At 38.1% G+C, this 12527-nt stretch overlaps 1 protein-coding gene across 1 annotated transcript; it reads right to left on the reverse strand.

Moving 5' to 3' along the window:
- Positions 1-9927: 9927 nt before the first annotated feature.
- LOC139382042 (forkhead box protein L3-like) lies at positions 9928-11974 on the reverse strand. Its single transcript, XM_071125992.1, has 4 exons — positions 11829-11974; positions 10978-11079; positions 10818-10884; positions 9928-10398 (listed from the first exon to the last, which is right to left on the reverse strand). The coding sequence occupies exons 1-4, from the start codon at positions 11972-11974 to the stop codon at positions 9928-9930; spliced, it is 786 nt and encodes a 261-aa protein (XP_070982093.1).
- Between the last annotated feature and the right edge of the window lie 553 nt (positions 11975-12527).

Raw genomic sequence — 12527 nt, forward strand, 5'->3', positions numbered from 1 at the left:
TGTACTTTTTTTTTGTTGTTTTTGTTGTTGAAAGAAACCAGCTTCATTAGGGACAAGGTTGCAATGTATTCCCATAATCAACAGTCCCTATCTAACAGTTGGTTTGGAACTTTCTCCAGCGTAAGAAGGACTGTGGAGTATCAACAGCCATCTTTATAAACCAGCAGCTCACTCTGTCCCGGGGCTGGTCTTCCTCTGAAGGGTAATATGAGACGTACCCTGCCTACAGCACTACACATATTCTGCTCTGTTCTGACAGCAAGAGGCCATCCCTATCCAGTCGTCCCCTACTCTACTGCATGTGTTAACAGATCCATCCACCCTTCAATCCCTCCTCGGACTGAAAGGGACGTCCAAAGGGAGCTAAATGAAGTCCAGGGACAGTTCATGTTAACCTTTTTTATAGGTCAGACGAGGGCAGGTAGTATTGAAATATATCATGATATGTATGATTGGGGAATATTCTGGATCATTGTATTGTTTTTGCGATGTGTTTAATTCCAAGTATATTATATTGTCCATTATAGCCCCTGACTGGATGTCTTACTTTATCCATTTAACTTTTGTTTTTGAGTGTGTAGAATTCTAGAATATTAGTTTGTAGATATTTATTTTCGGGTTATTCATTGTCATTTGATGTTTTTTAGAGTAAGACGACAATCATTAAATCATTAAATGCACTGCTATGGTTGTTTTATTTAGGTGTAAAACATTTTATTTTAACGAACAAATAAGTAGTATCTACCTGACAATGATTTTCTGTTCATCCATATATTGGGACAGGTGCAATGCTGTTGGGAAGCCAAAGACCAGATATTGTCGTGTTGCCCAAGCATGATTGCATTACATTCATAGTGAATAGAGTAGCTGATAATGCTGTAAGAGTCAGTCAGAAGTGATAATGTGTTAGTCAGTCTTATGAGAACAATAACTTTAAACCTAAAGTCTGTAATGTGGTTTTCAGTACAGATATGGAGGCAGACTGAATATTGTATGTCTGGTGTTGAATAATAACTGAATTAATGGACTGAAGTTTTGTCTAGTTGATGTAAAAAATAAACCTATGGAAGAGATGTTTCTGAACACTATGAAGGGGACATTTGGTCTCCGATTGGGGAGTCCAATGTTATATTTTCACCTGAACTCTACCATGTTCTTGTCTCTTGCTGGCTGTGCTGGCACATCACTCAGATGCTAGCCAGTTAGCTCAATGGTCTCAACAGCTGATCAGAAACAGTGACTGTGCTGAAAAGAGGGATGGCCTGAGTGGGAGCCAGGCTCTCACCATTTAGCGAAGGTGACATTGATGTTTTCAGAAACACTGCTTTACTGGTATGTGCAAGAACATGGAGTACTGAAATCATCTTTATTCTCTTTCTTGTTTCATATAATCACAAACACATGACAGTCCTGCCGTTGTGTTATTATTAAAAGATCTAGTTGAGTGAGTTGGTACGTTTAACATATCTGTAATCAACAGAGAATTTTGAAATATTGACATGTGTAGGAATAATTTATTTAGTATTTTCTTCTGCTCTATCAGTATTTGAAATAGTTTTATTTTACAAAGCAGAATGAAGTCATGAACTGCTTTATGAGACCGATCAAGGTTTTTCATGTGTTAAACATGTTTTGATCGTTTATGGACTTCCAACAGTTTTTCCTACACTGATTTATGCTGATTCGATGTTAGATTGTATAAATGTATTCGTTAAAGTTGTTGCAAATTAATCCGGTCACTATTTATGGCAAGTGTCCACTCGTTGGTTTGTAACTAAGAAAATAACCCTATTGAATTTGTTTTTCCATGGTTTGTTGAACAAGCAGTACAGTCATGTTACTGTATCTTCCCCTCTGTCTTTTATATATATATATATATATATATATATATATATATATATATATATATACACACACACACACCATGGGACAGCCTAGCACATGATGAACCAACATCATAGGCGTCAGAAATGACCTCGCTTCTGAAAGACACTTTAAAAGAAGTGTTGACATTGCACATTCTGAAAAGGTTTTCCGTCTCTTCTATATGGTGGAAATATGGTGTGTGCATGTAGAAGGGTTGCCCTGCTATAAGCCTGTACATCTGATGTATTGGAGGGGGAAGAAGTATTGCTATGTGTGCCATCCAGTATACATAGTTTAATATAGCTTGATATTGATCTAGCTTGCTCAGTGGAACTTTGATTCTATACTTTATATTGTATAATCAAGGCAGGTATGACTTAGCTTGCCAGGTGGTCACTTTGAAGCCTGCTCTTAGAACAAATAATGTGTATATGGTGAAAAATAAAGGGTATTTTATAAGGGAGTTTGTATGTATGCCTACTGCTTCTGCTGTTTACTGTGTTACAGTGAGCTTCAAAAGTATTGGGACAGTGACACTTTTTGTTGTTTTGGCTCTGTACTCTACACTTTAATTTGAAGGTGTTTTCATCCATATTGGGTAAACCGTTTAGAAATTAGAAGCACTTTTTGTACATAGTCGTCCCATTTTAGGGGACCAAAAGTATTGGGACAAATTCACTTATGTGTATTTTTTTTATTTATTTTTTACTTTTATTTAACTAGGTGAGTCAGTTAAGAACAAATTCTTTTTTTCAATAATGGCCTAGGAACAGTGGGTTTAACTGCCTTCAGGGCAGAATGACAGCTTTTTACCTTGTCAGCTCGGGGATTTGATCTTGCAACCTTTCGGTTAATAGTCCAACGCTCTAATCACTAAGCTACTGTACCTGCCTGCCCCAATTGAAGTATACTGAGCAAAAATATAAATGCAACAATTTCAACAATTTTAGTTCATGTAAGGAAATCTGACAATTGAAATACATTCATTAGGCTCTAATGGCTTTCACATGACTGGGCAGGGGTGCAGCCACTGGGGAGCCTGGACCAGTCAATCAGAATTTAGATTTATTAACAGAAAAACTCCTTAGTTTCATCAGCTGCCCAGGTGTCTGGTCTCAGATGATCTCGCAAGTGAAGAAGCCAGATGTGGATATCATACCTCCCAAAAAATGCTAACCTCCCCTGTTATTATAATGGTGAGAGGTTAGCAAGTCTTGGGGGTATGATATTTGTGCCTCTAACTTTCTCACTCATCTTTATTCACAGTTCATTCAGGAATATCCATAATCATGGTAGCATCCACATTAATGTAGATGTGTTTAGAAACATATATTCTTATTTACAATAAAAGTGACTCCAAAATGACACAACATTAATTACCATTAATTTCTATTGGGCACAAAATAATCTGAAACACAACCAAAACAAACAGCAAATGCATCCCAAAAAAATGTGTGGAGTCAAAAGCTTGATGTAGTCATTGCATGCTATGGATATTGGACTAAATACTTAACTTTTTAGTACTTTGATACACAAGTGAATTTGTCCCAATACTTTTGGTCACCTAAAATGGGAGAACTATGTACAAAAAGTGTTTAGTTGTTAAACAGTTCACCTGATATGGATGGACATATCCTTCAATTAAAAAGCTGTCAGTCTGCACTTTAATCTCGTAGTCATTGTATCATTTCAAATCCTAAATGCTGGAGTACAGAGCCAAAACAACAACAAATGTGTCACTGTTCCAATACTTTTGGAGCTCACTTGTTTGACTCATGCATGTGTTGAACACCAATAAAACGCTATAGCAGTGTAATCTGCTCCAACTTTATCCCTTTGGTTTTTTCTTCTTACAGTATATAGTTTAATGCTGTATATATACTTATGTTGAGTCTAGACTGTATCAATTTGTCTGATACATTTGTGTGCAGTTTTGGCTGTGCATGATTACATATGCTTGCAAATAAATAAAACAAAGTACATTACTGTACATTAGTGTACTGTGGAACAGAATTAAACCTTTTCATGGCTTCTGCCTCACATACAGTACTCTAGTCTAATTTGACCTACAGTAACCATTCACCTTGCTGTGGAAACACTGCATTCCCTCCAATCCTCACCCCATGGCTCTCTATCATCCGTATTCTTCCTTAGGGGGGCAGGACCTAACCGCCAGTAGTCTAGGGGCTCTCCCATTGGTTGTTTAGGATCACCTCATCTGGAGCATAACTGGCTCCTCACATTCTGCTCCATACTGCCTGCTGCATTTTCCCGGTCAAAAATATGGGCGTGTCCTATTGCACAACTGTTGCTTTGCACAAGCTTGCTGACAATGTGTAGACACTTGTCCACAAATTATGTTCTGTTCTATTCCATAACGTGTGGATTTCACTTTGGAAGGTAAATCTTAGTAATAATATATTGTTGCATTAGATGGATGTTTGTTCTTCTTGTTGCGAAATTGTATGCCAATGTACATGTATTTTGCAGTGTGTTCATATTTCATATTTGATTAATTATTTACTGAATTATCTCAATCTTGTATAATAATCCATTCTCATCATTTCAACGCTATAATTTACTATAATCTGACATTTTTGGAAAATGTGAATGATTTAAGTGACCCCGCCAAAACACTTTCATTATAATAACTAGAAGATTCAAAACCTTTATGAAAACCAGAGTCTATGAAAACCTCGAAGAAAAACATGTGATCATGCCACATGCGATCGAGTACTGCATTGAAGACTTCCGTATTGTCCAGTAATGCGATAGTGGTAACAGGATATCGATCTGAGAGAGAGGAAAGCTGCCTCTGCGTTATCATTGACTGAAATAGATAGAGATGTCCTAATAATCAATTACATTATTAAAATCATAGAACTCTTGATTAAAGTATGTGTGTAGAGGGAGCAGTCTGAGCATAGGCCAGGGATAATCAACTAGATTCAGCCTCGGGATGATTTTTTCTGGAACAGATGGTTGGGGGCCGGGACATAATTACAAATACTTTGTAGACTGCAAATTGAACACAGAAAACCCAAGCAGATATGTTTGTCTAAAGCATAATAACTTTAAACCTTGCTTAAATGTGTATACGATCACGTGTTTCAATTATGCGTGGGAATACCTGGGAACAAATGTATTTTCTTTAGAGTCTAAGACATTGTTGGAGGATGGGGTACTAAACTGACAAGGAATTGTTTTAAACTGGTCATACTATGGATCATTTAGCTGTTACATTTAGAATTGTAGGACCCCTTTAGGTATCAAAAAATATATACAAAATGTAATTGATAAAATTTAGATTTTGGGCTTTACTACTAAAGCCTAGAGAAACACATTGAATAACACATTCATAAATGGCAAAAAAGATAGTCAAAAAAGAAACCATAAGAAACAAGGTTTTGAAGTGTCTGTCCTAAATCTAGGAGATATAAGAAAATTCAGGAAATACATATATATATATATATATATATATATATATATATATATATATATATATATATATATATATATTTGTACACATATTTAACCCCTTTTTTTGGGTATGCACAAAATCACCTTCATCCTTCCATTAGTTTTTTAAAACCGGTACCGCGACACTTGTGGGGGTCGTCGAGCAAAACGGAGAACACCATCGTTTTTGTGAGAGTCTCCCCTTTCCATTGCCTGGTAGTAGTTTAGTTTGTAGGTCAAACCATTCGTACGCTACAGATGTTTACGTGAGAAGACCGATTTCAGGATGTCTCATGGTCTCACAAAGACCGCTCTAGCTTTGCCATCTTTCACCGCAGATGCGGAAGTGTGACACTGGCGGATGCAGTGGATTGAGATGCATCCAATGCAAAAACCAACTAAAATCTAGCTTAAACTGACACATTTTTATTGGGATTGTTTTGTGATGTCACTTAGATTGAAGCAACGGTGCGTCAATCGACTCTAGGAGGTTAAATTAAAATCACTTGGAGCTGATTTCCTGGTGTTTTTGCAGTGTTTTATGTCCAACAATGAACATATTGATACAATCTTCGGCAAAATCATTCGCAAGGAGATTCCCGCAAAAATATTATTTGAAGATTATATATATATAATGTTAAATTATAGACAAAAATGTTTTTAGTTTTTGTTCAGAAAACTTGGGGGGCCAAATAAACCAACCACAGGACAAATTTGGCCCGCAAGCTGCCAGTTGGGGAACCCTGGCATAGCTTAAATAGCTTAGACTTACACGACAACATGAATTAACAAGTGGTCTTACAGTCGCCCAGCCTCTATTAATGTCAATGGTCTCTTGCCCTCCCCTTTTCTAGTGGTTGTTTACATGGGACCATGGATCTTTGCAGTACATAGTAGTATCAAAGATACTGATAACCTTTTATCTGTGGTAGAACCCACTGAAGGCAGTAGCGGTGTAAAACAGACAGGATTAATGACGTTCTTCTCTCTTCAGTTTCAATGGAAACATGACAATCACAGTTCACATTCGAAGCTGTGAGCAGCGCCTACTGGCCAAACTGGGTGTGAGAAGGCAAATGGCCATGTGCAAGCAGCGCTGGAAGGGACTGGGACTAACGACCGTCAATCAGCCCGTACACTCATAGCAAAGCAGCAAAATTGACTGACGTGTGTGTCTCTGTGTGCATGTGTGTGTGTGTGTGTGTGTGTGAGAGAGAGAGACTGACTGGCATGCGTGCGTTTGTGTGTATTGACCAGGGCTGTGGTGCATTGTAGTTGCATTGCATGTGTGTGTACATGGTGTGCAATGCACCTTCCATGCAACACAGAGCTGTGTCATGATAACACACACATTGTGCATGCTGTGTAATTCAGTCTTTAAAATTGCAAGGAAGAATTAAATAAAGTCAAGGTCTGATTCTGAAACTTTTTAATCTCATTGTCTGCCGTCTTCTGATCTATCATTTCATGATAAATGCATATTAATTATTGTATTTTCAACCCAAAGGACATGACTGTGAAGTGTGAGTACTGAAACATGGGACAATATAATGTGAATATGCTAGTTAGCTTTTTAAAGCAGTCTGCTGTACCCTTATAGATGTTGTCATAGATAATATTCTTGAAGATGGTTTACAAGACGTTGACTCAGCAACAACAAGTGGCTGTCTCAGATTGGTCCATCAAACATTGGATTAGACATTGTGTTCTGTCTATGGTCTTAGTAAGCTGCTTCCCAAATGGCACCATATTCCCTACATAGTGCACTACTTTTGAGAAGAGCCCTACGGGTCCTGCTCATAAATACTGCACAATATAGGGAATAGGGTGTTATTTGGGACATATACTAAGGGAATAAGGTGTCATTTGGGACTCACCGTAAGCTCTGCCAGGCTTCCTGACTGGAACAAGTAGACATGTAACTGGAGGTGGAGGAGAAATGAGGCAGGCTGAATTGAAAATGAGGGCTTACGCTTTATTTTACAGTCCGATGTTTACTTGCTATTTACTAAGCGTCGCAAGCTACCGTAACTACATAGTAATTAGCTAACAAATTACTCTCATTTCTTTTGAGATTCACTGAAGTGCCTCAACATATAAAGTGGTCCCTGCTTGCTAGGCAGTTAGATGCCAATTCTCAGTGAATAGTGATGTAAAATAAGGGATACTTCCCATATTTCTCTTACATCTTATTTAATTTCTTACACCCTTCTAGTCATTTTTAATCCCCCGCTTTGGGTTTAGCAGGGACATCCTAACAGGTCTCCAGTAGCAGGAGGCATACAGGGCCTGAAGGAGCTACAGTAAATATAATCTAACTGTAAACACATCTAAACTGACATTGATTTGACATCCAGTGTTGATGTTCTCATTCAAAAGACATTTAAAAGCCATTTTAAAACTGGCATATTCCACCCCGCAGAACCTACCCCTGGCCCTTTAACTTGTTCTGTAAATGGGGCTTCGAATGGATTCAAATGTATGTGAGTCCTTTCTGGCTTCTCAGGCTATTCCAACCCATCTTCATTAGCTAGATGCAAGCCTGATATCATTACCCAGCAATCTGCATTCCATTGTAGGACTGGTACATAAGCAAGTCCCATACAACAAACTGCACCCCTACCCCCTCCAATCCCCTCCTACCACAGCTCAAAGAAATGGTTGTTAGTCAAGTAAGGAGAAATTACACAGCCTCCCCCATATACAAAAATACACTGTATTGTATTTTTTATAAACAACAACACACATATTTATAATGAGATTCACATAGTCATGTTGAAAATTACTCCCAAGAATGAAAATCCAATTATAAAATAAACACTAGATTAAATGACTTACTTGTGTTTATGATTTAGATGTTATTAACGTTGCAGATCATTCCTTTCCCAATTTCCTTCTCCCTATTCCACTCAATCTACCCTGCGCTGCACATTTCAACATTACCTACCTGCAACATAGCCCACAGCAGGTTGACGTTTATTGGGATGAGTCTTGTCCTGGAGGTAGGCAGAACTGGGTGATTTCTGCTAGATAGGCCAGCTGCAGAGTCAGTTTTTTTTTGCCCAATATGACATAAATAAAGGTAAAAAATATTGACAGCCTCAAAATGCTTTTAAAATATTTTGCGAAAATGTTTGGATTAATAAAAAAATATTTACCAAGAAAAATAAATCAAACATGAAATGAAGACGTTTAATAAATGTAATAGACGCCGTTCTAGAACTCTTGAGTCCGCAGCTACAGCAATAATAGGAGGATTCATTGACAACATAATGTGTGTACCGACTTTTCCCCTGCCTGTGTTCTTTCTCTTTGGTGTCTCAACACAGACCCATGCAGACCCAGACCAGCCTTGCAGCACTTTATGCTAAGTTAATTTACCCAAATAGGCCTACATCCACAGCGCCACCTTACATCAACAGCTTCGTTAATGGAAACCTACTGATCCATAACAGTGGTGGTGCTAGACGTTGGCTGGAGGGCCAAGCAGGTATGAATGTTAATATCACTGATCGATCACAGGATTTGCAAGGAGGCATACGCCGGTGTGTTTAATTATAATTGCGTCAGGGTGGTCGGGAGGGGGTTGCGGCAGTGTTATGGCAGGCCTCGTGTATTTGACTAGGGTCACATCTCGGTCTCACCTTGCAGGTGTAATGCTATATTAAATGCCACTCATGTTAAGTGTTGTTGTGTTCTGTTGAACCCCCTCCTGTCCTGAATGATGTAGTCACGGCATAATATAAAGGTTAAATTGAAAATTGTCCCTTCAAACAAGCTAGAGAAACCCGGCAATGATTGATATCCCTCCTCATAACGGAAATAAATGTTAGCAGAGTAGACCCCATGTTTAAACTCCTGCATACAATATATGAATATAATGTATTTTAATGGAGTGCCTGGATTAAATATGGACTACATCAATCTCAGGAGAATTTAAAAGGTCATTGGGAAAGATTAGGTTTGGCGAGGGCTCAGCCTGGATTAATTCAACCTCATGATAATTGCCTTCAATCACAACAAGGTTGAAGCGGCTGAGTACCAGCTGTGACATGTGCCCTTTACCCTGTTCATTGCTTTGACACTTTCACTAACCCAAAACATTGTAGAGATTATTACCTTTTAATCTTAATAGTTTATGATGATATCACACTCCCTTCAGTTTTATCAGATTTCTCATACAGTCAGCATACTCTGTATTATCCTGTCCTTAAAATAGGCAAGATATTATATAGATTATTGATATTATATAGATTATAGATATTAAATAGGTAAATCATTATTTTCACAGACCTTCGTAACAGAACGTCCTACTTTATGAATAAAGCGTAATGTAAACATGTATGCCTTGGGACAACACTATGAACAGTGTACAAGTTTCTTTTGAGTGTAGACTAATGTATATTTACTATAATCAGCTAGGATCCACAGCACAATACTTGACCTCTCTATGTTATTTAATCACAGGACAAGTCAATAAAATATCCCCTTGCACAAAAGGGCAGTCTTTCGATCTCTCCATTTACTAATTCAGATATGGAGGAGAAACCATCCAGTCTTTCAGATGTAGTCTCACTCTCTTTGTAGTCAAGACTGTGACACTCACAGGGTCCAGAAGTGCAGGTTGAGGTGTTGGGGCTCCAGAACGTGTATGTGGGGATCTGTTGTACCACTATGTGGGGGTCTGAAGCCCGGCAGAGGGGGGTCTGGGGTGGAGAGGATGTAGTCAATACTGAATTTAATTTCCGGTTCTGGTTTACCCTGGCAGTTTGGGTTGAGGGGGTTGTGGTGACCTGGTCTGTGGGCAGGGCTGATGGAGCAGAAGGAGTCCGGGTTGGGGTTAGGATCGGACCGCCTGGTGGAGCCACTTTGTTGGTTGTTGATGTTGTTATTGTTGTTGTTGTTTACTGGAAGGAAAGGCTCCCCAGGCTCTCTGAAACCAATCTTCATGTTGCGTCGACGCCGGCGACGGCGAAAGTTGCCATTCTCAAAGAGGTCGAGCATGGACTCACAACCGGTGGCGAAGGTCCAGTAGTTGCCTTTCCCCTTGTCATTTCCCTCTGTGCGGGGAACCTGGAGGGAAAATTAAAAAACACACCAAGAAGAAAAAAGAAATAAACCCATAATTTTTTAGATCACGCTCAAATGTGAATTCTACACACAGTACTGTAATGAAACAGTGTTATGACTGTTACCATTTTTGCTGATATTGTGTGCAAAAAAGTATTTGCTAACAATTAATACAGTCGATTGGTAAATGTGTATGTAAACGTGTATGCCTGTCTTTACTGTCACCTTATTATTGTAATACATTTTCTAAGTTTCATACAATATTTAATCAATGAGGATAAAATATTATAGTCTTATATATTATTCTGACTGATATCAAGTGAAACTTGTATCGAAGATTGTGATAACATTTGTACTCTGATAATGATTCTTAATCAAATGATCAAATATCATCACACAACATGTGATAAAATGTCCCTTACCTTAACAAAGCAGCTGTTGAGAGAGAGGTTGTGTCGTATGGAGTTTTGCCATGCCCTCTGGTTGGACCTGTAGTGGATAAAGGAAACACTACTCTGTCAAACTGAATTTGTGGAAGGTATCCAGAAAATGTCTGTTGAATAGACATGTGAAGCTCCTGACCGGTAGTAGGGAAAGCGCTTCATGATGAACTCATAGATCCCTGACAGGGTGACCCGGTGCTCTGGACTCTGCTGGATGGCCATGGCTATCAACGCTATGTAACTGAGGAGAAAGGGCAGACAGAAAGTTACAAAAAGTAAAATTATTTATTTGTTGGTTTTCACATTGAAATTCACAAGAACATGGTTGGAGAGTAACTGATTACATGCCTCTTAAGGGGAAAGTAATCCAAAAGTACCTGAAAGTAATCAGGTTACATTACTTAATTTTGGTAATCCAAAAGTGACGTTACTGATTAAAATTTGGGACAGGTAACTAGTAACTGTAACAGATTACATTTAGAAAGTAACCTACCCAACCCTGACCAAGAATATATTGATAAAACGGATTCAAATTATATTCAAGGAAACTGGTTTAATATTCTTAATTATGATACTAATTTAATTTGGATATTGGTTGAAATACCACAATCTGATTAAAATAATACAACAATATTTGGTTATTTGAAATTAAGAAAATAAGGAAACTGAGAATCTGGCTGGTCTATAGCCTACTTATAATTGACTTTGTTTTGTTTCTTATAGGTTAATCTCTTTAACAGAATGTAAACTAATCCAGTAAAATGTTTTTAAAGTGTTTTATTACATTCCTTTGGGATTTATATTATGGTCTATAAAATACCAAAATAATGTACATTTTTTTAGTACTTTTTTACACATTAAAACTAACTAAACATAATGTAATATTTTAATACATAATTTATAATAGCTTAGATCATGAATAATGCTAATAACAATACTTGATAATTATATTATAAATTCATAAGCCTATATTAATCCTAAGAATTCTACCTGTAAGCAGGTCGACACATCTTCTTGTCTTCATCAGTGCTGCAGGAAGGGTATCCATCTCCATCATAGTTGAAGCAGTTATATGGATACTGTGAGTTATCAAACATGTCTACACTTCCACACTGGCTATTATCGGACTGCTTCATCTAATTAACAAATAAAGGCGAGTTTTTACCACCCTCGAAATACCAACAAAAGCAGACACTTGTTTCCTTTACAGTGAATGTCAACGGTCTTCTACTCTAGCATACTCTACTCATAGTGGTAGCTACTGAGAATGAAGTCTACCTTCTCCCTCGTTGATGACTGGGTCCCAAGGAACCCCCACTCTCCTCCTGACTGGCTGACTGTTGGTCCCCAGCTACTGTAGGCTAGGCTAGCGCCGATAAGACATGCCATGCACCAAATGACTTGGCCAGCCCAACAAATGCTGTCTGCTTGAATGTCTGAACCCGGGGCGTGATCAACTGGTAGCTAGACTAATCTCTGTCTCACTTTGAATCTGGGTGGTCTATAGCCTACTTAGAATTGACTTTGTTTTGTTTCTTATAGGTTAATCTACCTAACAGAATTTAAACTAATCCAATTCTAGCAAACCTCACATCTCCATCGCTCTCTTTCTATTGTTTGTCTTCAGCCTAACTCTTTAAAAAGTGTGTTGTGTCAAGATTATACTTTTTTCTGTCCAATGTTGTTTTT

This window comes from Oncorhynchus clarkii, chromosome 23 (genome assembly GCF_045791955.1).
Source record: "Oncorhynchus clarkii lewisi isolate Uvic-CL-2024 chromosome 23, UVic_Ocla_1.0, whole genome shotgun sequence".
In the NCBI taxonomy this organism is placed as follows: Eukaryota; Metazoa; Chordata; class Actinopteri; order Salmoniformes; family Salmonidae; genus Oncorhynchus; species Oncorhynchus clarkii.

What these genes read in the sequence shown, in the direction of transcription:
- LOC139382042 (XM_071125992.1), bottom strand. Translation starts at nt 11,974, where the DNA reads ATGAAGCAGTCCGATAATAGCCAGTGTGGAAGTGTAGACATGTTTGAT. An exon ending in ATGTGTCGACCTGCTTACAG is followed by an intron (nt 11,080 to 11,828) that starts GTAGAATTCTTA and finishes CTTTCTCCTCAG; the next exon opens with TTACATAGCGTTGATAGCCA. An exon ending in AAGCGCTTTCCCTACTACCG is followed by an intron (nt 10,885 to 10,977) that starts GTCAGGAGCTTC and finishes TATCCACTACAG; the next exon opens with GTCCAACCAGAGGGCATGGC.